At 37.1% G+C, this 27687-nt stretch overlaps 1 protein-coding gene across 11 annotated transcripts in view; it reads right to left on the reverse strand.

The window, feature by feature from the left end:
* The window catches only part of CDH18 (cadherin 18), a 564404-nt gene that overhangs the window by 17659 nt on the left and 519058 nt on the right, over positions 1 to 27687 (reverse strand). For all 11 annotated transcript variants that reach the window (XM_066992492.1, XM_066992489.1, XM_066992490.1 and 8 more), the window contains 3 exons: positions 19610 to 19746; positions 6803 to 6924; positions 473 to 590 (listed from right to left, as the gene is read on the reverse strand). In XM_066992492.1, the coding sequence (XP_066848593.1) occupies positions 473 to 590; positions 6803 to 6924; positions 19610 to 19746 (377 nt within the window). The remainder of the gene's footprint in view (positions 1 to 472; positions 591 to 6802; positions 6925 to 19609; positions 19747 to 27687) is intronic.

Below are 27687 nucleotides of genomic sequence, written 5' to 3' on the forward strand. Positions count from 1 at the left end.
TTTTTAGGCACACTTTGTTAGGAAGGGCATGAAGAGATCACTCAGGAAGCCCTGAAAGACCTACTCTTGATATCACATCCATAAATGCAAACACGTATTCAACATTTTATGCCCTTTAAATTCTTAGTTTCTCCTTTAAGGAAGGTAATAACCTTGAAAGTGCCCACTCAGTACTATTCACCTAGCAACAGACCAAAATGCCAACACCTATTTCATTAATCCACTTTCTAAAAACATCCCTGGATATATGAACTATAAATGTTAAAATAAAATGGAATATAAAGAAGAAACAGAATACAATTATTCATAGTTCACAATATGTTGTATACACCGTGTCCTTGTTATCAACCAGTTCAGTGAAGACAGATTAATTTTCCCCTTCTGTCAAGAAATGCATAGAAATTGTTCTGTTCACTGAGACACCCCAGAAAAAAACAGAGACACACTTCTAAGAAGTCTGTGTTTGATTTACCTTCATTGTCCCTTAGAGTAAAGTTGGGATTCAAAGAAGGCCCTTCATCAAGAGAAAAATGGAATCTTGCCCCATTTGCAGAGTTATCTTTGTCAGTTGCAGTAATAGTCTGAATTACCTGAAATAAAAATTGACAGTGAATATGCTGAAATTGGAACTTGACACCATATATTATCTGACCTCAGCAGGATGTTCAAACTTTGCTTATTTTAATTTTCTACCTGACTGCTACTAAATTCAACAGATGAAATGACTGGGCCATTAGCTTGAGTTCTCTAGCATAAAATATTTTAGGAACCATACCTCAGAGCTAGATAAAAGCATCAAAAGCATCTGTACTTTCTGACATTCAAATACAGTACAGGTACAAATCCTGGTAGAGATTTTCATCATCAGCACTGCCTCCTGGTGACCTTCAGAATTACATTTTTGCCTAAATATTTATTTTTATAGAGTGAAAATTCAGCCTGAACTGGGGTGGTCTATGCAATGAACCATCTTGCTTGACAGCCTAACAATTTGATGTACTTCAATCGTAGTTAGGAAAAATAATATTTTAACCAAAATGGCAGGCATATAATACCAGCTCTCTGTTTAAAATTCCTGTTAAGAAACAGTTTTGCATTGCCACATAACAGAAGATGAAGAACAGCAGCCACTCTTGGGTATAGTTTGGGTTGCCCAAAAGGAACAGAATTAAATGTAGCAGCCATGTACAGGAGAAGCATTTTTGAAAGGTAAAACCTTTACTTTCAAAAGCCCTGATGATTTTTAAAATTTACTTTTTAAAATTTACTTTCCACTAAAACTGAGCTAAGCTTTTGGAATGTGTGACCAAGCAATATTTCTACCTCCACTTTCATTTTCGTGCTGGGCCTGGAAGCTGAAGTGATAAAATAGAATTTAATAAAAGTTGTTCTTGTGATATATCCAGTGAAGCCCACACAGAGTGCTGCACAGAGCTGATAGATATCCTGAGGGAAATGTAAAAAGGGAAGGGAGAGGGGCTCTTTTCATAACAATTTTTTTGTTCCGTGTTCAGCTGCAGTCTGTCTGGACTGTATCTGAAGCATAAACAGTGTGGGCTTGTTGTTCTGTTTTAAAACTAAAAGACAGTCCGCAGTTCTCTAGCTCCATTCACACATGAGAAGTCAAACAAATACATTTTAAAGCCAATAGACTACAATGGTTATTCTGTTCTATACAAGACAGTATATTCTATAGACTATGCATGTCTTAGACAGTTAACAATATTGCTGATAACTGCTAAGAATATTTTAAAAGTTTCTCACAATTTTTTTTTGCCAAACTGTAGCATAAGATCAATCTGAAATGTCTATAATCATGAAGTTTGCCAAAGGCTTGGCAATACTGGGGAAAAGTTTGGTAAAAGCTAGTTGTTCTGTATTAAATTTTGAAAACCATGGTGTATATGTAGTTGAAACAACTACCATGTAAAAATAGACATATAACATTTTCTTAGATACATATATTTAGTTACTAGTATTGAAATGGTATGAATGTTGCAAGACAAAAACAACAGTTGATGTAAGTATAGTTTCAAGAGATGACATGCATTTGACAGCCTAGTAGATAAACGTTGTCCTGCTGCCCTCTCTTATATAAAATGTTCCATGATATTTTTCAGAATCTGGCTTCAGGAACACACCATTTTGCAGAAAAAAATGCCACAAGTACCACAAGACTAATATTAAATTTATTTGCGATTAAGATGCATTTTAAAACTCAACAAAACATTCTGTCTACATTCCTATCTTACACGTGAAAATTTGAGTATCCCCCGATTACACAAATGTATGCAAAAACTACAGCATCAGATGGTAGAGAAATCATACTTTTCCATGTGGAAAATAGACTTCATATGTATAATAGTACAGGTCAGAATAGTGTTGCCAGAACTATTCTTAAAAGGAAAAGGTTCACACTCTTTCAGAACAGGTTCTTGCTTTCTTCTATTTTGAAGACATTCATTTAGAGGTAAAGAACAAAACTGTGCAAGTTTGACATCCAAACCAAAGGTACTCCTAGCCCTTTTCTAATTAATAGGCCAACTAATTGGCCTGCTAACAGACATTAACATGCACCTTACCACAGCTGATTAAAATAAAAATGTAGACACACAAACTCAGCTGCCATAAACCTTACTTAAGAGATGAAATGGAAGGGCTATGCTTTCTTTTTTAAGGCGGCAGTTAAACAGTTAAGAAAGAATTTCAAGAATGAAGGAGAACTAATTGAAAAGGACATAGAGCTGGTGCCCAATTCTGCTCAGATCCTTTTCTGAACGGAATCAATGAACAAGTAAATATACACACAGCGGACTTACAGCAGAGGCGTACCTTGCCAGCTAACATTGATTTCCTTTGGCTATTAGAAATAACAGCATCCACGGTGAGGCAGCGCTTGTTGGCAATACAGTATTTATACACCCTGATTCTGAAAAAGTGCTTTGTGTGTGTGTGTGTGTTACTTTACAGTGATGGATAGTGTCAGGGAAAATACGTTTCACTACTATCACAACTTTTTCTATTATTCTTCTGAAAAACACCCAGAAGTAATGTTATCTTTTTAATCAGTATGACTAGTAGAGCTAGTGAGACTTTATAACTGTCTCATACTCTGTCAGGATAAACATTGAACTTGGAAACACTCAGAAAACTGTCAACATTTCACTCCTTCACTTTTCAGAACAAAGCATTTAAACCTTTTTTAAGCCACTATCTATTCCCATTTTCTTAAAAGTAACAAAATGAATCATATTTGAAGCAAGAGAAAAAATCATTTGTAATGGTACTTCATGTAAGATTGCAAAATTACATCTTCCTCCATTGGCTACATTTCACAATCATTCAGAAAATCAGTATATTTCTAGCACTCAGAATTCTCCAACACTGGATACCATCCAAGATCAAATTACAGCTGCTTTATCTACTTTTATATGTAATATCTACTAGGCTTCATCTGGAAACTGTTGAAGATACAGAATTACCTTCTCAACAAGGTGACTGCTAAGGGAGAAAAGCTATATCACTTCAGCATGGAAATTATCATCTTCTCACAAACATTTTCTGATTTTCTGTTTGGGATGCCTTAGGAAGGTTCATTTAAGTACATTTTCTTATTTTTTTTTCTTGAGTTAATAAATTGAGCTGTGGAGGGAAAAAGAATCAGAAGACAAAGCTTCTGTCTCTGATTTTCCACTGTAGACGCCTCTTCTGAAAATAAACAAGCAAACGCAAAAAGTCTGCCAATGATGAACTATCAGTTAGTTTATTTTGCACATAATAAACTCAAAATATATGTGCTGGGATAAATGCCCCTTTTGGGCTAGGCTGCTAATTTCCCTAGATTTCCTGAGGAAAGAAAAAAGGACTCATACATGCCTGGCAGTACCTGACAGAACTTGTTCTTTAGTGATATATTGTACAAATAATTTTAACAAGATGATGGATAATTCAGAAGAAATACTGTCCTTTTAGTGATTCAAAACTATTTGGCTGGACACACTTTTTAGCAAAAGACAAGTTGTCTTATTCTGCAATCCTTGTTTATTTGTTCCTCTTTAATATTTGTTGAACACAGTCATTTTTATTTAACTACACAATAAAATCTGAGTAAGAGACATGTAGTTTCTTTTTTTCTTTTTTTTTTCTTTTTTTTTTTTCTGTACAGCACAAGGGTATCAGTCTTTTCTGAAGCCTTTTTATGCAATGCATATAAAACCAGCATTTGTCACATATCTAATGCAGTTTAAAAATGCAACAGCACACTTATCTAGCCTTTCATATTAAACTACTGTATGTGGAGTCCTTCATGGTAGCATTAGTCTTGGCTGTCAGTCTGCAGTGCTACAGAGGTCAGAAGTCATTCACACTTGGAACAGCAGTACCAGAGAGAAACATAGTGCTAGTCCAAGTCTGCAGCATATGCTGTTTAGTAAAACTTATTTTATCTTTTAAATATCTGTCTCATATATTTCCATATGCAAAGCTAAAGCTTTGTTAATAAGAAACATTAGCTACTCAGTACCACCACCACCCCTGGCAAACAGGGCATTTCTGAGCAGGCTCTGCTGCATGCTTTAACATATTAAACATATGCATTGTTCTTAAACTATATATACTTTTAAATATCCACATATCTATAAACCAATTGCAATTAATGCTTAAGATATATATATATAATGTATATATTTAATTAGTCTTTGACAAGTTCTACTTGTTCCGTATTTAGCTTTATTCAAGGTTTTCAGGTTATTTTTAGTTAAATAATAGTGATTCAGCTGATAGATAGACCTTAGATTTTTAAAGTCTTTCAGAGAGGTGTCTCAATAGCAACACTGAAGAAAACTATGCAGTCATGAGATAGGAAGGAATATCCTTGCACAAAAAATTACTCAAAAGGCAAGAAATAGGGGTCTCATGTAAATTGGAAAACAAGGAAAGGAGGTAACAGAGATGTTCCACAGAGATTTATGCTGGGCCACTTGTTCATCAGTATATTAATAAGTGTCTTATATAAAGAGTATGAATAATTAGGCCACCAAATCTACTTATGATATTGAGTTCAAGGTAGAAAAGTGAAGGGCTGACACTAAAGACCTTCCAATACTAAGTAGCTAGGCAATACAAAGGCAGGTGAAATTCATTACACACACACATAAAGACTTAACTTCACAAACATGATGATGATTTCTGAGCTGACCATTACTTCTAATGGCATTATGACAAGCAGTGTTTTGCACTCAGTGCTTACTAGTGGTTTAAAAGTATGGCTGCTGTTAGAAATTACTGGGAAAGGAACAGAGAACAGAGCAGAGATCATCATCATAAACTTTGAAGCATAAAGCACGGTAACAGCTACGAAACACTGAATTCCCACCTCTTGAACCTTGATTCCTCTCTCAAGGTGAATAGAGAGGAAATGGAGAAAGTTTAAAGGAGGACAGAATAAATGATCATAAGTCTAGAATGGCTTTATCACCGCCTGTCCAAGTTAAGGAGGACTCTTCAATCTGGACAAGAGATGGCTGAGGGGAAATATACTAGAGATTTATGAATGGCAGAGAGATGATAAATAGTGACCAACTGCTCTTTCTCTCCTTCAACACAAGAACTAATAAACAGCGATCGAAGATAGCACGGGAAAATTTGAGGAAAAAAAAAAAAAGAGGAGGCAGGTCTTCCTGAAACGTTCAATTCATATGTAAAATTCCTTCCTGATTGATGTAGCAGATATCAAATGTTTCCATTTGTTGAAGGAAAAGATAGAAAAATTCATATGAGATGGCTGCCAAAGGATTATTAAAAACACATAAACCACTGCAAATAATCTGAGACTAGGAAAGTACTTTGGGGAAGCATCATACATGCTTGCCACGTTCTTATACTGTTCTCTAGGTGTCAACTTTTAGAGGCCACTGTTAGAGGCAAGATATCTTCAGTCAGCCTACGATCTGACGAAGTTCAGCATTTTAATTGTCTCACATTAAAATATATAAATTTGCCCCTCTGCATTTAGGTACACTGATTTTAAAGAATTGATGAGAAAATTATTATTACAAATACTAATATACCTTTCCTTAGGTAAGATATTAGTTCACAATTGCAATCTACAACCTGTGTAATAATGCATAACCAGCACAGAGTGCTGGATAAAACCTCAGCCTATGCAAAAAAGGTAATTCTGGTAAAAAACTTGGTAAAGTCACAACTTTGGACTGCAATGAAATGCATCAGCCAGAGAAGCAGCAGCTGGAATGTGACTGCTTTTCAGTCTTAGTTCCGAACTTCCCTCTGCTCACACTTTGAAAAAAAAATATGTTCAGCATGTTTTCCATAATGATGCTGCACAGACAGGTTCATCCTTACTGTGACTTTCCATCTGAACTCTCATGAACAATCAGCATGCAAAGAGTGAGGATAGCAGCTACGTTAATCAGCCATTTCATTGAATTACATTTGAAACCTTGCTCCCATGTGGCACTTCAAGATGTTCAATTTGCTTCATCCGTTTTGTACAGGATAGTGGCTTTTCAAATTCTATCAGTTATTTGACATGATTAAGGTTTTGCCTGTCTTTACTGAAGATAGTTGTATTTTTTTTCAGCAACAAGAAAAATACCTTGAATAAATTCCCAACCTTCTCCCTTCCAACTAATACATTTAAAAAGTTGAGTCAAATGTGAGTTATGAAAATAAAATCAGAAAGAATTAGATCGTGTTCCCAATTTAAACTTCTAACATGTGACATTAAACAAATAAAGCAATTCTTCTTTCTCACTGGGAGAAAGAAAACTGCCAGAGTTACCTGACCAGGCTTTGCATTCTCACAGACAACTATGTCATACTCTCTGGCGAGCTCTGGAGGGTTGTCATTGACATCCAGGATTCTAACACCAACAGGAACATGGCTCACTAGCCCAGGACTGTCTGCAAAATACATAAAGGGGTATTAAGCTTTTTGAAATATTGAATATTCAGTAACATCCTCAATTTAAACATGATTTCTTAACACAATAACTGGATGAGAACTAAATACAGCTGAAGTAAGATAATAAAAGATACTTTTTGCTGAGCTTCATTAACTGTTTTGAAAAATAATAAAACAATGAGTGGAAAGAGCAGTATGAGTTACTGTTATGTAAAAAAGTTACTTTATATCATAACGTTACTGTTATGTCATATCAATGAAAATTCAAGCAACTCTGAAATTGAAGTGGGAGAAAGCTGTTTGTGTTATTGCACACTGTCACACTCTATGCGAAGAAATGATTAATTAGTTTTTAATTAACATTAAAATGTCATTACAGTATTGAGCAAAATCTAACCTTTTCATTTTCCTATCAGTGAGGCTAGGAAATAAAATACCAAAATAATATGGAAATATAAATGCACTGGTATATATAAAACTTTCCCAAGCTTGATTTAAGCTTTCTCACAAATTATAATGCTGTTACACAACACAGTCAATGAGTCTTGCATTATATGTGAAATCCAGGGTCGGTGACACACTCATTAGAAAATAATGTTTAAATAATGGTGTTAAATAGTATATGATCTGAACTTGTGTTAGAGCTCACCTTCAAAAAGAGCCCACACTTTAAAAGCATAATACATAGACATACTTACTGAAAAATATACTATGTTAAAAAGAAAATATAATTTCTATGTTAAAATGGGGAAAAATACAAGTCTTAATCCATCATTCACTTGTTCTTACTACTAAGCACCAAGACATTTGCATTTATTTAAAAGAATTATATGTGAGAACATTTTATAATTAGCTAAAATATATATTCCAAAGTCTGTGTAAGGAAGGATCAGTCTTTTAGATAATAAATTTAATTCTACTTTCACCAATTAAATTAAACTATCAATGTAAGACAGCAAAGTCAATCTTTCACATACAACAAGATAGAAAAAGAGGGTCTTATGGATTGACATTTTAAAAGTGCTTGTCCCTGTGTAATGGTCTAAACTTCATCCACCATGGTTATTTCTATCTGCATTAATCCACAGTACATTTCTGTCAAAAAAGGGTCATTTGCAAAATGCCTCAGATTTGTCACGCCTTTGAGGGCTTCTGTTGAGAATTCTGAAAACCATTCATTAGTTTAGACATATTTGGTTTCAAAGCCACCAATAATGTAGCCTCCCACTGAAAAATAGGCGAGAACACTGAAGTTTATTTTGACAAAATGAGAAATTTATTCTTCTCTGTTTTCACCTGGGATAGTAGTCAAAAATCTTGGGGTTTGGAAGTTCTTTTTAGTTTTTTTTTTTTTATATTCTCTTTTTGATTAATATATCTCTGTTCATCTGATGATTTTCATTTACTTTTGGAAATTAGGCACTTATCCCTAGAAAATGGGAATAGAGGTGAGGTCAAAATATTGAACAGAAAAGGAAGACTTAGCTTAGATAATATAGGAATGTCCCTGTAATTCTCAATTAACATCACCATTAGAACTTAGAATACATTCAGAAGACAGTTATGGACTTGCAAATTCCACTTTCTTGCTGTGAATGTTCAGTTTTCCTTGAATGTTGGTATTTTCATTTTTACACCAAAACTATGAATATCTTTATAACGTAAGACTAAAGTAGACTATCTCCATTGTGTTCATGCAAGACTGTGGTCTTTGATCTCTATCTAGAAAACGCTTCTAGTGGAAATCTTTGGGGAATGTTAAAATTTCGTGAATATATGATATGACAGTGAGGAATAATGATATTTGGCTGTTCACTAAACATTTGGTTGAAAGGAACCATCCATCTACCTTTACTCATACTACTGAAGGAAGAAAAGCAACCTTCTCTCGAGCAGACCCTTTGCACTGTGAGTATTAAGAAAACAATGTTTGGTCCTTCTCTGAAGGTAGGTCATAAGACTGTGTAGAACAGCACAAAGCAATAAAGATTGAAGATTTTTTTATTGCTCACTAAAATATAGCTTACAATATCATTTAGATAGCTTGCTCTGTCAATGCTATCAGATAGTCCAATTACAAAAATCCTAATTACAAAAATTCTAATCCTCTAATTACAATTACAGGACATGATATCTTGCAGTAGATGATCTAGAGATAATCTATAACTCAAAGGAATCTTGTTCTTGAGACTGGGAGGCTCTAGCACGTAGTCTGGTCAGTGTGTAAACTAGAAAGTATTGGAAGGACACAAAGAAAAGGAGAGCACACAAAAGCATAGTAAGGGGAGAAAAGGCAGAGATCATAGTGAAGGATTAAGGAAGAATAAACCCATTTGGGAGTGGCTTCATAAGCTACAGTGAAGGCAACACAGATTTTAACACCAGAAAAAGCCAGAAGAAGCTTTTGCCAGATGGCAAAATAATTTGTGACTACTAGGTATTCATAGCATCACTGAAAAATCTTAGTTGAAATGGACCTCTGGAGGTCACTGGTCCAGACCCCCCACTCAAAGCAGGCCCATCCTCAAACCTGTAATTGGGCATAATAATAGGAGAAACAGGACAAGAAAGCAGGAAGAGCACAGGGCAAAAGGTTCCAGAGACAGTGAACTTTCTGTTGGTCTGGAATGTTTGGAATGGAAGCAAAATCAAATGTTTTATTCAACTATGTGGTAAAAGACAGACAACTTCCTTTCTTTTAGTAAAGTATGTCACACCCCTTTCCCCATCCTGAACATCACCCTCTTGTATGCTTGTCACTGCTACACAGTGCAGTGTTAATCCAGTCTGTTAAATTTGCATAATTTTCCCAGAGACTTCATGGAGATTTAGGGAGTTTACCTATATTTTTTTCTGCAGCTGTTTTGCAGTACAAGGAATTCATATTTATCTTACCAATTCAAAAGAATGCAGGGAATTATTAGTATATTTCTGGAAGCAGTTACATTATAGGATCTTTGACCTTTAAAGGCAAATTTCCATACTGACATTCCAAAATGCTAATAAGGGAAGTATTAATACTACTTACCAAAACAGTCTTGAGGTTTGTCAGATTATGTATACTACATCAATACCTATGCAAGATGATAGCACAGTTTATAAAGGGAGAAGAGAATGAGAATGAATTAAGAGGGACCTTACAAGTATATTTTTTCAGGTTGTGTTTTGTTTCGTTTTATTGTAAAGTAAATACAAACACCAGTCTATTGTAGGTGTGCAACTTACCTGCACGCCCCAAAATACTCTGATAACTGGTCCTTTCAGTAGTGTATTTTTGTTAATTAGAAACATTTATTTCAATAGTTTGGCAGATTTCCAGTTTTGAGATAATCAGTGCTGACATATATTTCAGACCTGTGCATTACAAATCAGCCAGATCCATTCTGTATCCTATTAGCATTATGCCTCAAGAGTAGATTTTTTGAAGTGAACGCTCACTGTTTTAAGAAATAACTGAAGCAGAAACATTGTTCTGATTCACCTACATTAGGGCTTGCTGTCTTACGCTTGAGATTTTTCCCAGAATAAGTATTTCTTCTGCCAGAATACTAAATCTGGCGTACGCTTCATTAGGTTAGAAACTGGCTGGGTAGCCGGGCCCAAAGAGTTGTGGTGAATGGAGTTAAATCCAGTTGGAGGCTGGTCACTAGTGGAGTCCCCCAGGGCTCAGTACTAGGGCCAGTTCTCTTTAACATCTTTATCGATGATCTGGATGAGGGGATTGAGTGCACCCTCAGTAAGTTTGAACACGACACCAAGTTAGGTGCGTGTATTGATCTGCTCGAGGGAAGGAAGGCTCTGCAGGAGGATCTGGATAGGCTGGAGCGATGGGCTGAGGTCAACTATATGAAGTTCAACAAGGCCAAGTGCCGGGTCCTGCACCTGGGGCACAACAACCCCAAGCAGCGCTACAGGCTGGGAGATGAGTGGCTAGAAAGCTGCCTGGCAGAGAAGGACCTGGGAGTATTGGTTGATAGTCGGCTGAATATGAGCCAGCAGTGTGCTCAGGTGGCCAAGAAGGCCAACAGCATCCTGGCTTGCTTAAGAAACAGTGTGGCCAGCAGGGCTAGGGAAGTGATTGTCCCCTTGTACTCGGCTCTGGTGAGGCCGCACCTCGAGTACTGTGTTCAGTTTTGGGCCCCTCGCTACAAGAAGGACATGGAGGTGCTTGAGAGAGTCCAGAGAAGGGCAACGAAGCTGGTGAGGGGTCTGGAGAACAAGTCTTACGAGGAGTGGCTGAGGGAGCTGGGATTGTTCAGCCTGGAGAAGAGGAGGCTCAGGGGCGACCTTATCGCACTCTATAGGTACCTTAAAGTAGGCTGTAGTGAGATGGGGGCTGGTCTATTCTCCCACTTGCCTGGTGACAGGACTAGGGGGAATGGGCGAAAGTTGCGCCAGGGGAGGTTTAGGTTGGATATTAGGAAGAACTTCTTTACTGAAAGGGTTGTTAGGCATTGGAATGGGCTGCCCAGGGAAGTGGTTGAGTCACCATCCCTGGAGGTCTTTAAAAGACGTTTAGATGTAGAGCTTAGTGATATGGTTTAGTGGAGGACTTGTTACTGTTAGGTCAGAGGTTGGACTAGGTGATCTTGGAGGTCTCTTCCAACCTAGATGATTATGTGATTCTGCGAAATATCTGTAAAGCAAATCAGTTTCATTGAGTATCAGCCCCTCAACCAGCAGGTCGTCTCTGAACTTGCAGAAGCTCTTATCAACAGCCAGTCTGGAAGCTTAATGCATTTCCTCAATTAATTTATGTAGGTGACCATTAAAACCTCCATTTAAGAAGAAAGCTTCTTTTTAATATATCTTCTGCTGTTCCAGTCTCCTATTTCATATTAACAAAATTCCCACAGGCTTTATGAAAACAAATTGAACCTGAGAGACATTGAGAATAACAGTCCTGATATCAACAGTCTACTATATTTTGTGTGTTTTTGTTGTTACATTGCTACAGTGTAACACTTGCTATAAAAGCTGAGTGAATAATATAATCCAGAGTAAGCCTGAACTTTTTTAACAGGGTGAAGGATTGAAAATGAATAATTTTACAAATTTCATGATCTAGCTGAAAAATATTCACCTAGTTTAGGGTCATAATAAATGGCTATTCTTTAATCAATATTAAATATTGATCTTAATCACTGCTTTTTTTTTTTTTTTCTCTCATTTTTACACCTTTTCAAGACCTTTTGAGGCAAATCAATATTTGGGAAGTTCAGCCATCCATCTTTTCCGGTGCTTTTTCAAGAGAAGTAGAAGGCATACATCTCAATTACCTTATACAGATTAGTTTTGACATATTAGAATACAGACTTAAGAAGGATAAAATATACTAGATAAATAGAAGTGAAATGATAAAAGAGTGCTTTGTATGTAAGTGAGAGTAATATTCAGAAAATATTGGGTTTAGTTTAGAGTGTTGTTACAATAAGGTACATTTTCTGGTAATGAGAAAATTATTCAGAACCTAGTCGTAAGAGTAACATTCTATTCTGCTCTTTTAAGGTAGTGGGTACTTTAAAATACTGTTAACTGAAATTAGCTAGGCAATATTTTATTTTTTGTTATAGCACAATTTGACTTTTCATTGATGAACACAAACCTAAAGGCACTCATCACTTACTTCTCTTGGATCATCCTAGTAATGATAGCAGTAGAAGCAGCAAGAAGAAGAGGATTATTAGTAATAATAGCACTGCAGCAGACAAAACAATTAGCACTCTCAAGTTGGTGACTCCCTCATCCTTAATGCAAGCAAAATTCCACAGCTCATAGACAATACTGGTGCTCACCTCCTGAGTAGACTAGGGCACCGTAAATTGCACTGGCTCTGTGAATGGGTCCATTGGGAAATTCTGGTACTGATTCACAAAACCTGAAGGGGAAAATGTCACGTGATCCCAAAGATGGCCATTTCTTCAGGGACCCATCCTGATAGCTATCATCATCATTGCAAGTATCAGAGCCGAGGGGAGAGGGCGAATAAACTTTGTTAAATGTAGACCCAACTGGAACACCAAGGGAGTTCAGGAAGAGCCATACCCTATGAGCCATACCTTCAGATGAAAACATAGGAATATCGTCATGATACCCTTCTCCAAAGAAACAGAGGAGAAGAAAATTTGTCATGCCTAGAAGGCAATGACAAAACTGAGATAAACAGGGAAATAAGCACTGAACTAGAAGCATTACTTCTTGATCAGGATGGAGAACTAGCTGCCTTTAGACAACTGTTTTTATAAGTTTTGTGTTGGTTTTACTTATTGTGTAGGAATGCCATAGGAGATTTTGCTACAAATGAAATTATAATTTCATGGTCCATTAGTAGGCAACTTGTCAAGGCTGGAAATAAACTGCATCACTGGAAGAGTGTGGATAGGGTACCACTATTGTGTTTAGATCTTGCCATTAAAAAGATAATAGATATTCAATTTGTCACTACTTCATGAATGAAGTAGTTGTAGAACACAGACCTTGCTTTTTAAAAAATCAACTTCAATTTTAAAAGTAGGAAATACTTTTGTGGCAGATTCTGTTTCTTGGAAAACATAAAGTAATTCTTATCAATACCAAAACTCTTTCTGTAACTGAACTAGGAGGCAGAATGCAAGTGAAGTAAAAAAATGAAGAACGAGTGTGATTATTTTTCTTGAGGTGTGGGAGATGGGTGCTGGCCTTAAGGGAACACTATAATGTCTGCTTTTGTAATGTATCTATAGAGACAATCACAAATGTAGCAAAACAATACATAAGACAAAATTTTCCTCTGCTGATGTCAAACCAATTGAGTTATTTTCATTATTTATGTGTACTCTGTTGTGTCAGAATAAATAAATAAATAAATTAGTTTTGAAGAAAAATTACAGACCAGAAATCACTCTAAAAAAAATCTGTTTTCAGCATAAGGAAAAATTCACTTCAAGGAAACACTAAGACACAAAGCCAGCAACAAACTCACTAGCGTTAAATCATCCTGCTGTCCACCAGATACAGAAGGTTTAGGAGATTACAGCACTCTAACAGCACTTTGTTCTTATACTACCTTCTGTTAGAACTTGAAAGGGGTTCAATTTATTTTTAATTACTTTTTTTTTTTTTGACACAAAGTACTAAAGATATTCTTGATTATGGGGAAAAGTTTGAAGTGAGAAAATAAAATGTCATCAGTTCTTGCTCTTTTCTAATTCTTTCAATGCTATATGCTAGGAAGATATTACTGCATAGACCTATTTCCTTCAGGCAATGCATATGTTGTTTTCATGTATTTCAAAACAGAAAAAAATTGAATTGTGTATTTTGGGATTTTGATTTTGCTTCTCATAAAATCTTGTTCACTTCTTGTAAAATAAATCAGTGTACCTTTAAGTACATTAACAGGTTTATTCTGTTTATTTTACACCTTCATTCCATCTTCAGTTCTCATTCTCCATATGACTGTCTTACATAGTGCTATCAGTAACACAGATTTTAATATCCTAACAAAAATTGAGAAACCTTTTTTGCTGTAGTGTACCATTAAACTTCAAAAAAGGACTGGCAAATTCTTAGCTTATCTTGGTGTTCACTGATGGCAATATGAGGTGAAAATATCTCTCTGCACCTGAAGAAAACATCTAACTGTACCTCAGTCTAATAATATATTTATTTTATGCAATTATAGTGCTTTCAATATTCATTCAAGATTTCATTTTTTAATATGTTCCTGCTACAAATGATTTGTCTCTGTGCTTCATGTTTTCCTCTGTATAACATTTCTATGTTATTGTTTCTGTTTCTACCAAAACTGAGGGGAAAAAAAAAAAAAACAGTTTACATTAAAATTAGAACATTGACTTTAATGTTTTTATCATAATTCTTGCAAGGTACTGTTGCAAATTCTTATTCTTGTAAGCTGTCCTGCTTTTTCACATATTTCAATTCTGAACAGGGTTTACAGATCCTCTATGAAAATATTTCTGAATATTATTTCTTTATGTAGATTTTCTAATACCTGTATTTTTCTGGGATCCTTTCAGTAACAAATCACAGGGCATAGCATGTTGTCCACCAGGACCCCCAGGTCCTTTTCTGAAAAGCTGCTCCCCAGACAGTTAGCCTTCCATATGTACTGATGCATAAGGTTACTCTTCTCCAGGTTCTGGACTCCTTTTATTGAACTTTATAAAGTTCCAGTTCACTCATTTCTCTAGTCTGTTGAGATCTTTCTGGAGGGAAGCACAACCCTATGGAGTATCAGCCATTACCCCAGTTTTGTGTCATTTGTACACTTGCTGAGAGTGCACTCTGTCCCATAAACCAGGTCATTAATGAAGAGATTAAACAGTACTGCATCCAGTATTGGCTCCTGATCAGCACCCTTTGTGCCTGCCATTTCAGACAGTTTTCAATCTACCTCACTGTTCATTTATCTATCCCATAATTCAATGCCTTTTTTCTTATGTGAGCTTCTCAAAGTCTTCCTTAAATTTTAGTAGAGGTATTACGTGTGAATCTCACTTAATAACTTGTTATCATAGAATCATAGAATATCCCGAGTTGGAAGGGACCCATAAAGATCATCAAGTCCAACTCCTGCCACCGCACAGGTCTGCCCAAAAATTTAGACCATGTGACTAAGTGCACAGTCCAATCTCTTCTTAAATTCAGACAGGCTCGGTGCAGTGACTACTTCACTGGGGAGCCTGTTCCAGTGTGCAACCACCCTCTCGGTGAAGAATCTCTTCCTCATGTCTAGCCTAAACTTCCCCTGCCTCAGCTTAACAGCGTTCCCGCAGGTCCTATCACTGGTGATAATGGAGAATAGGTCACCTGCCTCTCCACTCCCCCTCGCGAGGAAGTTGTAGACTGCGATGAGGTCCCCCCTCAGCCTCCTCTTCTCCAGGATGAACAGGCCCAGTGACCTCAGCTGCTCCTCATATGTCTTCCCTTCTAGGCCCTTCACCATCTTCGTCGCCCTCCTCTGGACACTCTCCAAGAGTTTAATGTCCTTTTTGTACTGTGGTGCCCAGAACTGCACACAGTACTCCGAGGTGAAGAAGGTAGAGTACAAAAAGTAGGAACATACACTTTGGATATCTAAAAAGGTAGTCTAAGCAAGCTGTCCAAGGCTTGCTTTACATCAGTGCAGGAATAAAAGGGCGCTGATGTGAGTTTTATCCAGCATCTTTTAGACATTGAATTACACCTGAAGATATCTGTTCACTGGGAAAGGGAATATGACCAACTAGCTTTGCCTTGATAGCTTAACTATTTCATCCCATGTGTGTTAAATGTACTTTCATCATACACTTGTGACCTACCTTTGCATTGTTGCTCATTTTACATATAATACAATTACAAAGACTTCTAATTGATGGATTGCACATCATCCCTCAAAATATCTCATCCTTGCTCTGTGTTTTCCTATTTCCATTACTCCACAGAGTTGATCAAAAGCCTTTAACAGAGCCCGGTAAATCGTATCCCCTCCCTTTTTCAAAAACTCCTTTATAAACTCTTTCAAAGAATTCTAACAAGCTAATGAAATGTGAATAATTCTAAGTGAAACTGTATTTTTAAATCCTATTACCAACAACTTTCAATCTTTCCCCACACCCCAAACAGTCTGTAGTTCCTTCAATATAAAACACAGTATTATTTTATTATATTTCTTATTCCCTAATGCCACAAGGAGTTTTCAGGAAGTGCTAGTACTGAAACAATCAAAGGAACAGCGTCAATGGCATGCTCTGGACACCAAAATCCCACTGCTTCCATTCACTGTATGCTGCTGTTGAAGAACAGTGCATGTCAAAGAGAAAAAGGATTGTCCCATTCTCCCCGCAGTGAACACTGTTGTGCTTTAGGCAAACAGAAAAATCACTGATCATTATGTCAACATTATTTCCACAGAGGAAAGTGGTGCAGCTTCCACTGATTTCACAAGGGACATTTGACCAATGCTGAGTACATTTCACACACTGAAACTAACTGTGAAAGCAAACTTTTTAGGAAGGGTTCAGAAACAATATTGGTGAAACATGTAGATATCATTAATTTGAAGCTAGAAATATGATGTTGCTTCTAAATTTCCTTTGTATAAAAGAAGCACATCTACAAGTAGGATAACTAGAAGTATGATCAGCAGAAACAGAATTCTGTCACTAATGTGTGGTGCTAAGTAAAAAGAGGAAAACACTTCAAGAAACTAATTATAACAGAATCACAGAATCATCTAGGTTGGAAGAGACCTCCAAGATCATCTAGTCCAACCTCTGACCTAACAGTAACAAGTCCTCCACTAAACCATATCACTAAGCTCTACATCTAAACATCTTTTAAAGACCTCCAGGGATGGTGACTCAACCACTTCCCTGGACAACCTATTCCAATGCCTAAACTTCCCTAGACAACCTATTCCAATGCCTATCGATAACTTTATTTCCACAGAACACCTCTTATTTTTGAAGCAGTACATTCTTTCTGGGCTTTGCAGATTCTGCAGTGTTCCTGGTTAAGCAAATGGTGTCAGAATCATAGAATGGCTTAGGTTGGAAGGGACCACAAAAATCACCCAGTTCCATGGGCAGGGATGCCACCCACCGGATCAGGTTGCCCAGGGCCTTGTCCAGCTTAGTCTTGAATACCTTCAGGGATGGGGCATCCAAAACTTCTCTGGGCTAAAGCTACAAATGCCTTCTTCAACACCAGGTGAATTTGAAGAATACCACTCACACACCTAAAACACATTTTGGTCATAGTGCTCCACCTATTTTTCAGCTTCAGTCTTAGTTCCATGCCTTGTGCATGGACTTGAAAATGAATGCCATAAAAGGCTGTAGCTATGCAATAGACAGTACTTAAGAGTTCTGGCCTTCATGCTGTATGCACAAAATATAGATCCAATTATTGATTCCATAAAGGATTTGGAAGATTATAGCAGTGTTATAAGTTCCAATTTAGTATATATAAGAAAATGGGCAAAGAAGCAGACACAAAGAAAAGCTATCTGCTTTTAGGCTGCTTGTCACCTGTTTGCTGTCTATCTCTTCCTCACTGTTCTCTCTTCCATTTTTCATAAATGAATTGTTATTCAAGTTGATGTCATATATTTACTTATCTTCACAACCCCAACTGTAACAGTAACAAATGCAACATATGGGAAAAAGCAAGACCTGTGTATTCCTGTAGCAAGTAACACCTTGAACGGAGAATTCTAAGCAGGCTGCCTTAGGAAAAAAAAAAAAAAAAAAAAAAAAAAAAAAGTATTTCATCCTCATTATTCATACAGTTTTCTTTTAGTTATAAATAAAACCTTTCTCAGCATGGTATGTGAACTACCACTCACTTGACTATATGAAATAACTAGTGCAGAAAGCTACATTTCAGTTTAATGCTATTGAGATTTATTTCTGCAAAATAATCGTACTTAGATGTTTTCCCAAAAAGCCTAGTGACTATGCCTGTTTTTAGTATGTCCCAATGTGGCTTTTAAATTTTAACTAAAACTACCACTTACTATGCACCTACTTATGATTAGGCCTAAATTATATTTAATTTCATGCTGCACTGAAATAACAGATATACAAATATACTGTCAAGCACACTGAGGTGCAGTGGTTACCTTTTACAAAGGGTTAACCATAAAACTCTAGATGTTACTATTTACTATGGAAATTTACTTATTTCAAAATGTAAACTCAGTTGCAACAGCAAGTCCAATAATCAAAAACAATTTGTTGTCCTTATAAAATATGTACATGCTATTAATTCTGTAGTATGTGCTAGCAATGTAATGGCAGAACAGATTATGTTTCAACCTGGAGATGAAACAGATGAAAGCAGAGGGGTCTCACTTATGTCAGTGGCACTTGTTCTAAGTAAAACCTGTAAAGTGTCATCTGACAATGCTGGAATAAATAAATAAATCAAAAGAAATCAAAACAAAACAAAACAAAACTAAACTAAACTAAACTAAAATAAAATAAAAATAAGAACTTCATAGTTTTGATCAAAATCACTTTCCACTGAATGATGGCATCACTAAGAGTACTCAGCAAGACTGGATTTATTGATCCAACATAGGATTTTTCGTTTTTTTCATTTAGTTCATTGATTTTTATTTTTTTAACCTCTAAAACTTCGTGTCAAAGTAAGGACTCTCTAATAGAAAGGTTACCAGAATTCTTCATTTCTTAAAAATTGTCCCTACCTCATATAAATATGTCTGTCTGGGACTACATAGACATTTTTTGACTGTATGAGGGGTTGTCTGAGGCAATGGAAATTCATCAGACTTTGAGGCCTTTTGAATGCATAGGGAAGTATTTATTGTATCTTTACTTGAAAATTTGCCTAGTAAAAAGCCAGACATTCAACTTGTCAATCAGAAACTGCTAGACACCTGACAGATACAAATAAATTAATATTGGCATATTTAACAAAAATTAATCGTAGATAAGAAAGGATGAATTTCTCAAACAGTACTATACAGTGTTGTCTTCTAAGATATATAAAAGTATGATAAACAAATAGGACAAACTGTTCATTTTAGGCCACTGACTGCCTGGAACTGTTCCTGGGTAAAAAGGCATCCTTCTACTACATAAAGAAAAACATGATAAATTTACATAGGTGGAATCACATAGGGTTTTTTTTGTTTTGTTTTGTTTTTTAATACTATGTACCACATACGTTCTTTACCTATCTCAGAAGCAGCCACTGTGATGTTGTACCAAGGTGTTTCCTCTCTGTCAAAGATCTTGGCGGTCTTAATGGTCCCAGTATTAGCATCAATGGTGAAATACCTATCTTCTTCTGTGTTATGATCAATGAAATATCTAAGAAGAAATAAAATAGTAAATACATACGCATTGTAACAAGTATCATCCAAAGTCACTGAAAGCTACATAAGAATCATAGAATATCCTGAGTTGGAAGGGACCCACAAGTTCCAATTCCTACACACAGCACCACCCAAAAAAACAAATACTATGTCTGAGAGCATTGCCCAAATGCTTCTTGAACTCCGTCAGGCTTGGTGCCACAACCACTTCCCTGGGGAGCCAGTTCTAGTGCTTGACCACCAACTAGGTGAAGAACCTTTCCCTAACACCCAGCCTGAACCTCCCCTGTGGCAGCTCCATGCCATTCCCTCGGGTCCTGCCGCTGTCCCCAGAGAGCAGAACTCAGCACCTGCCCCTCGTGAGGAAGCCGCAGGCCACCATGAGGCCTCCCCTCAGTCTGCTCTGCTCTGGGCTGAACAAATCAAGTGATCTCAGCCACCTCTCAGACATCTTCCCCTCTAGACCCTTCACCATCTTATATTGTGGCACCCAAAACTGCACACAGTGCTTGAGGTGAGGCTGTACCAGAGCAGAGCAGAGCAGGACAATCTCGACCAGCTAGCAGTGCTGTGCCTGATGCACCCTAGGACACGGGTTGCCCTTTTGGCTGTCAGGGCACTCTGTTGACTCGCGTTCAACTTCTTGTCAACCAGAACCCACAGATCCCTTTCTTGCAGGGCTGCTCTCCAGGCTCTCATCCCACAGTCTGTATGTATAACCAGAATTGCCCCTTCCCAGGTTCAGAATCTGGCACTTGTTCTTGTTGAACTTCATGTGGCTGGTGATTGCCCATTCCCCCAATTTGTCAAGATCTCTCTGCAAGGATTCTCTGCCCTGAAGGGAGTCAACAGCTCCTCCTAATTTAGTAACATCTACAAACTTATTCAAAACACCTTCAAGTCCTACATCCAAGTCATTTTTGAAAACATCAAAGAGAACTGGCCCTAAAGTGGACACCTGGGGAACTCCACTAGTGATTGGCCACCAGCCTGAAATATTACTTTTGATTTTGTAAAAATCATAGAAATTTTAGGAAAAAAAAAAAAAAAGGAAAAAAGAAAAAATCTGTATTATGGAGGCAACCAAAGTAATACTGCCTTTCATTTCTTTCATAATGTTATTTGACGTTTTGATACATAACAAGATTTCCACTTCAAGTCACAAAGATATAAATTGCTAACAGGTGATATTTTAGACAGCAGTACACATTTCTGTCAAAAGTAAGATACTATACACATTTACTCTGACTAAAACTCATAAAATGGAAAGGCAGAAAATAGACAAATATTATTGTTCTGCTTAAGCAGTGTGCTCAGTCCCAGTACCTGTTTTGAAGCATGTCTCTTTGACATGAAGTTGACAACATAATGACATAAGCCACTTTGAACATTCACATTACAGAGACTAGAAGCAGATATAGGTGATTCCCAAAGCTGCTGTTGTCATTAGCCTAGAAGCAGAACTAAGCAGCAACTTAAGTCTCTTGGCTTTCGGGCACTTTGACAAGACATTTTTTTCTCAAAGCCTGAATCATTTAAAATAGCTTTTAAGAAATGAATCAATTGCAGACCCCTATCAAACCTTCTCGGCTAACTTTAGGCTTGAGGAAAAAAATAAGGAAGAAGACAGAACTTTTTATATACCATAATTGTTTTTCTTGAAAATGTGCCAGCCCTGCTTTCATTCTGTGAAGATTTTAATATATGGAAGCTATATATGAGTGAAAATGATTTATTTGTCCCATGCAATTACTCTTATTTCTACATCACCAATAGTGTAATTGCGAGCTAATAAATACAGTGGTGTGCATAAAGGCTGCCAAACTAAAAAAAAAAAAAAAAAAAAAAATCTTCACTGACCTATTCTTATGGAGTATGTAGTGTTATTCCAAAACAATTTATAATACAAGATTCTTGTTCCTTCAAACATTTATTATTGTCGACATTGTTTACTTACTTCCAACATCAGCCACAGCGACTACTCTGAGTCAGTATTGTGCTAACCATAGAACCATAAAAAATAGGGCTATTTAGTATTTGCAGACAGAAGTTTAAAAATAGACATAATTTAAAATTGGTCTTAAATGAGAAAAAAAAAAAAAAAGCCATAGGAATACACAGCTTCTTTTGTGCATGTGTGATTCATAATCATAACAAATTACTACCTTTCCCCCCATGAATAAACAGAACCAAAAAGATGATTATGTTTCCAAAGTACGGAGCTTGTGTATAAAAAATGAAGCTTGATTCTATTATGAATTGTGACTACCTAACACTTCATTTTCATAGACATATAATAAAAGATTGTCTTAGTTTTGAAATGTTAACTTTTTTTTCTAAATCATGTATTTAAATGTATTCTATAGAAGATGAAAGTTCTCTGTTTAAAGGTCTCAATATTGGATAAATAATTTCAATTGTATTTTCTACGTCATTCATGGAAATAAAGTAATCCTGAGGTGATTCACTGTACTAACACTTTCATTTACAGTGATACTAGAAAAAAAAATAGTTTCTAATTTATCCACAGTAGCACTTCCTCTTCGTGTCCAAAATTTTATATATAGTTACAGCATATTAAAACATCCAGAGCTCAACAGAATTTTTCTTGTTCATGTATGTAATACAAGAGTGTCCCCGTCTTACGCTTTCCATTATTATGGTGTTTAGTTCTCCCCATTATTACAGATTCTTCCTTAAAATTGCTTTTTGCATCATATCTAAAGCAAACATTTGCACTGCTGGGGTCCCAACTTTCACGAATGTCTGAGTGAAACAAGTTACAGAAGACTTTCCTGAAGAGCAAAAGAACTAGGAATGTTAGTCTAAAGCACTGCTGCCAAATGCCCTAAAAATATTTTGTTCAAGACACTCCCTTGGTAGAGCTACTCATTCTTGTCACATGTAAGAGGACATTTAGAAGAAGTTTCATTGCATTTATGAAACACTTAACATTGTAGGCTTTATAAATATTAGCTACTAATTTATCTAAATGATGTCCTGGATTTGGTTGGAATAGAGTTAATTTTCTTTCTAGTGTCTAGTATGGTGCTGTGTTTTGGACTTCGGATGAGAATAATGCTGATAACACTCCGATGTTTTAGTTGTTGCAGAGCAGTGGAAGGAGCCAAGGCCTTTTCAGCTCCTCATGCTGCCCTGCCACGAGGAGGCTGGGGGTGCCCCAGGAGCTGGGAGGGGACACAGCCAGGACAGCTGGCCCAGGCTGGCCAAAGGAGTGTCTCATACCCTACAGCATCACACTGAACTATAAAAGTGGGGGTGGGGTGGGGGGTGGTTGGCTACTGTTTAGGGACTGACTGGGCATCAGTCAGTGGTTGGTGAGCAATTGCATTGTGCATCACTTGCTTCGTGTATTTTTTTTTCCCCTTTTCTTTCCTATTACGCTGTCTTTATCTTATTTATCTTAACCCACAAGTTTTATTTTTTTTTTTTTTTTCCCCTGATTCTTTCCTCTATTCTGCTTCTTGGGGGTGGAGTAAGTGAATGGCTATGTGGTATTTTGCTGCCTTCCAGGTTAAACCACAACAAGGATGAGAATTGACACCAGATATGTCCATAAATACACCACACTCCCAAGCCAACGATGCTTTACTTAGGCTTCTGAATTTATTTGATCTAGTTAAAAATTTACTTTCAGTAATTGGCAACAAAGCCAGTCACACCTTTCCTCTCCTACCTTTCCCACCACCTCTTTCAATGTCTCTTTTTTAGATTGGAAAGAGTTATAGTGCAAATTTAGAATTTCAAATAGTTACTTCAAAAGTAAATTTTCACCTTAATTCAACTGACAGTTTCTTCTTACCCATTTAGAATGCATTCATTTAAAATATGAATTTATAATATTCACTGCAGATATTTATTTACAGACATTTACTCATGACAATGCTGTATGAATTAGCATACTTTTAACTATTAACTTAGCACATCTGAGTTGTATGGCACATGTTAATAATGAGACTTAATAACAAGACATGCTTAGGTAAACAACTCTCCAAAAACTGTTTACTTCCAAACCAGCTAGAGAAAACAATCTTAAAGAAATTACATTAAAAAGGATTACGAATATAGAAGACCTATTAGTCACACTACCTAAAGAGAGTCTGAAGGAAATTAAATATCAAAACTCATTCCTGCTAGCACTGGGAAATGCAACATGTACCACCTTTTTATTAGCTCGAGTCACTCAATGGAAGGGCATTACTGGCTTCCATGCATGTCCTTATTCCTACTTCTGACCAAAGCCCCCAGCTCCTCCTTCACTCCTCCTGGCTTTTAGAGAAGCAGTGGTTCAGTGGTGACAGATATTACCACCATTTTTATTGAAAACTAGAAGTATTTGCACCAATTAGGAAATAAAGAGAAATTTATATGCAAGATGGGCCTTAGGCACTCTCGACATATAAAATAGTTTGCGTTACTGAAGTAGTCAGTCGCTAATAACACAGAGAGTGCTTGAACATGGAGAAGGTTTTAAAAGACGTTAAAGGAGTTTAATAACAATTATGATCTCTAAACCTTTTAGAAGGGCTTCTGAGTTAAAACTCATAAACATTTTCAGAATCTCGCTCCCTGAATTATTCAGTCTTGAAATAATATTAAAATCAGTATGGCAACGATTAACAGATAAACAAGATAAACAAGCGCTATAGTCTGTCACAATTCCAGCCTCTCTCTCTCCATTTATGTTTTATAAGTAAGCCTTGAATTTGAGATTGTAAACAGTGTTTTGAGCTTTTGACTTCTTTTTTGTTTTGTTGATTTTGTCATTAAACTAGTCTATAACATAGCCTGCCATTATGCTATTATTATTTATTATTACATTCAACAACTGCAAAAAAAGAAATCCTTTACAAATTTCCACCCTGTCTACAAAACTGTTAGTTCTAAGGAACTTCCAAAATGACATTTCAGCCAAGTCTGAATTCACAGTTCTTGGTACTTTTTTGGGCTGCTGTATCAATTTATATATGTATATGAACTGGCTATATATATATATAAAATATATAATTAGCCAGTTCTCTAATAACAACAGAAGCTGGTTACAAAGAACCAACTACAAAAGTTCATGGAAAAACAATACTCTGCCAAACCAATCAGTCACATCATCTAAAGGCCATCTATTAGAAATAAAATACCATTATAAGGAACTCCATTTAGTTAAAAATTTTAGCAAAGTATCTTTCCTCAGAAAAAGATAGTCAGACTCAAGGGATGGAGATTTTTTTCCCCAGAAATACATCAGAAAAAACATGTAAGCAACAACGACACAGGGTGAGAAGGGTGTACCAGGAAGAAGAGTGAGGGAATTGATCAGCTGCAACTCTCTGTGTTTGGCCAGCTGGAGAGCCATAAGAAATGCTCCACGATGGGACACATTCTGGTGCCTTCCTTTCATCTTCTGTCTCCCTCCAGACAGCAGCACTGTTCATGCTCCTTGAAGCCAAATGAGGCAGTGGGGAGACATTCTGTTGCCATGACTGTCTCGCACCACACTGTCTCCCTTCCAGGGATGGTCTTCGTCCCCGTAGTTCAAACAAACTTCTCCAGGAAAGAAAAGCAATCATTAAGTGCGAGTCAGTAGTTGTCTGCCAAAACAGCAGGTAACCAATTTTCTCCCTGCAGCGTGTCTAGTAGATTAAGGAGACATTAGACGTTCCAGTGCTCCACAGAAGACTGCTACTGAGAACTGTGCTTCAACTGTGCTTTCCAGTTGTGAAAATGAAATACATTTGAAGAGAGCTCAGAGAAGGTAATGTCTCTGTTTACCATTTCTTCACTTTTTTTTCAGATAGGCATAGTTTAACTTCGAAGAGAATACTGTTCCTCTCGGAGTGCTTGCAGGAACTTGATAAGCTGCTCCCACTAAGTTAGCCCTGGCACTGGCTGCCAGCTGACATCCATCAGCTGAACAGCAGTACCTTGTCATCTCCTGTACGGGACTCCCAGCTCACCTCTCATACCGAAATCTGTGCTCAGCAGATGTGGCAGAGCCTTCCTTCCTCATCCCACGAAAGTGAGGTAGCGGATCCCAGGAGGCGTGGGGGAGTTGCAAGCTGCAAACTGCTGCTTCCAGGCAAAGCCACTTCTGGTTTGCACCTCATGCAGAAGTTGGCTTCCTGCTCCTGCTCTCACTCCCATCCCCTGAGCACTGCTGGCACACTGCTCACCTTGGACGCTGGAAACTGGCAATGCTGTTCATTTGAAGAAAATGCGATATTTCTCTACTCCCATATTTTTCTAGCTGACAATGTCTGTCTACATGTGCTAAAACCACCGATCATCTTTCCTAGCTAACTCTGCCAGAAAATGTAGGCTAAGAACATCCCACACCCTCAGAGGCATAATTCAGAAGTCAAAGCAAGATAAAGGTTTTTCTTCTTTTCCTGACTTTACAAATCTTTTCAGAAGATTACAACTGTCTAACTGCATTTTTAGTAGATGTGTTGATGGCAGAACTGCTATATCGGAGTTGATCTTTATTCAGAGAGATTAACATTCACATTCCAATGCTGCTAAGAAATAAGGTGCAGTCGGTGTTACGTGAGAATTATTTTTTGTTCCCAAAGGTTTACCAGTTAAATAATGGTATTCTACAGGCATGTTGTTATTATTATTATTATTATTATTATTATTATTATTATCATTATCATTATCTTTTACTAGGTCATGCTAAAGACAAAAAAGAATATGAACAAGATCAATAGATTTATAACTGCTTATTGGAGGTGAATGGCCCTACCAAAAGACTGCATCACAGAGACTGTTCAGACATGAAGGCCAACTCCTAAAACCATAAATAATTTTATGAAATACTGTAGGCACTCTGAAGTCAGTGGAAGTTATAGAAACATAGATGTCCTGGAATGAAAAATCAGGCTATGAGATTTGCTTTATAAGGATGTTCTGTCAGTTTTTCTCTCACAGATTTAAGGAAGGGATGGAGGTGGTTCTGGTTGCTGGGAGATTTTGACCACCATCCTGAACTGGATGCTTCCTAGTGAGAAAAGCTGTCAGAACAACTTACCAGTTCCTTCTCAGAGAGATGGACATTTTTGTTAGGCAAATTTGTTTTGCGGATGGCAACAGCACCATTGCATGAGAAAGTAGGAGGTCTGGGACACATAGCTTGACAAGAATCAAAAATAATTTGAGGCCTCAGGGAAAAAGTCGGCAACAGATCTCCCACCTCAACACTGAAAGGAAATGTTTTAAAATGGTTGCTCTCTGTGAAAACAGACAGAATCAGAGAATAAATTGGAGAAAAAAATCTGCTCTGACTCCAGCTGTTCAAAACAGGATGTTCTTTTTCTATTTTGAATTACAGACAATCTTGTGGAAGAATAATACTGAAGGAATACAGAAAGAAAACAAATGAAGAAGGAGGTGAGATGGAGGAGGGTACATCTCCCCTCTGCTAGCTGTGAGGCATTCACATACCCTGGGAAGATATTAGTGTGTCTCTGTAGGTGTTGATCACAGGGTTATGGCAGCATGACACATTGGGGGCCTGAGCAGAGAGGAGGACAGATGTCCGCCTTTGCCTCCACAAGTGCAGGAATGGCAGGATCTGAGGCAAATGTTTCCTTTTCAGGCATGCGAGGGAGGGATGGTCTCTTTATACAATGACACCGATCTCAGCAGGCTGCCCTAAGTACAGCTAACAAAGCATCCTGTGCACAGGATTTAAAAAAAGAAACTGACCTTATTTAACTTATAGGACATCTAAATGACAAGTAAGACACGTGAATGCAACCAGGCGAAGATGCTTTGTATATTATCCAGCAGGACATGATTTGTATCCCCTCTTCCTAGTGACAGTAAAGCGGGATTGGCATAGAAACCAATACTGATCTCAGATGACAGGAGGAAAATACATTTTAAAATGCAATTTTCACTTTAAATCTCCCCAGCCCCC

The sequence above is a fragment of the Anser cygnoides genome, chromosome 2 (assembly GCF_040182565.1).
Source record: "Anser cygnoides isolate HZ-2024a breed goose chromosome 2, Taihu_goose_T2T_genome, whole genome shotgun sequence".
NCBI lineage: Eukaryota > Metazoa > Chordata > Aves > Anseriformes > Anatidae > Anser > Anser cygnoides.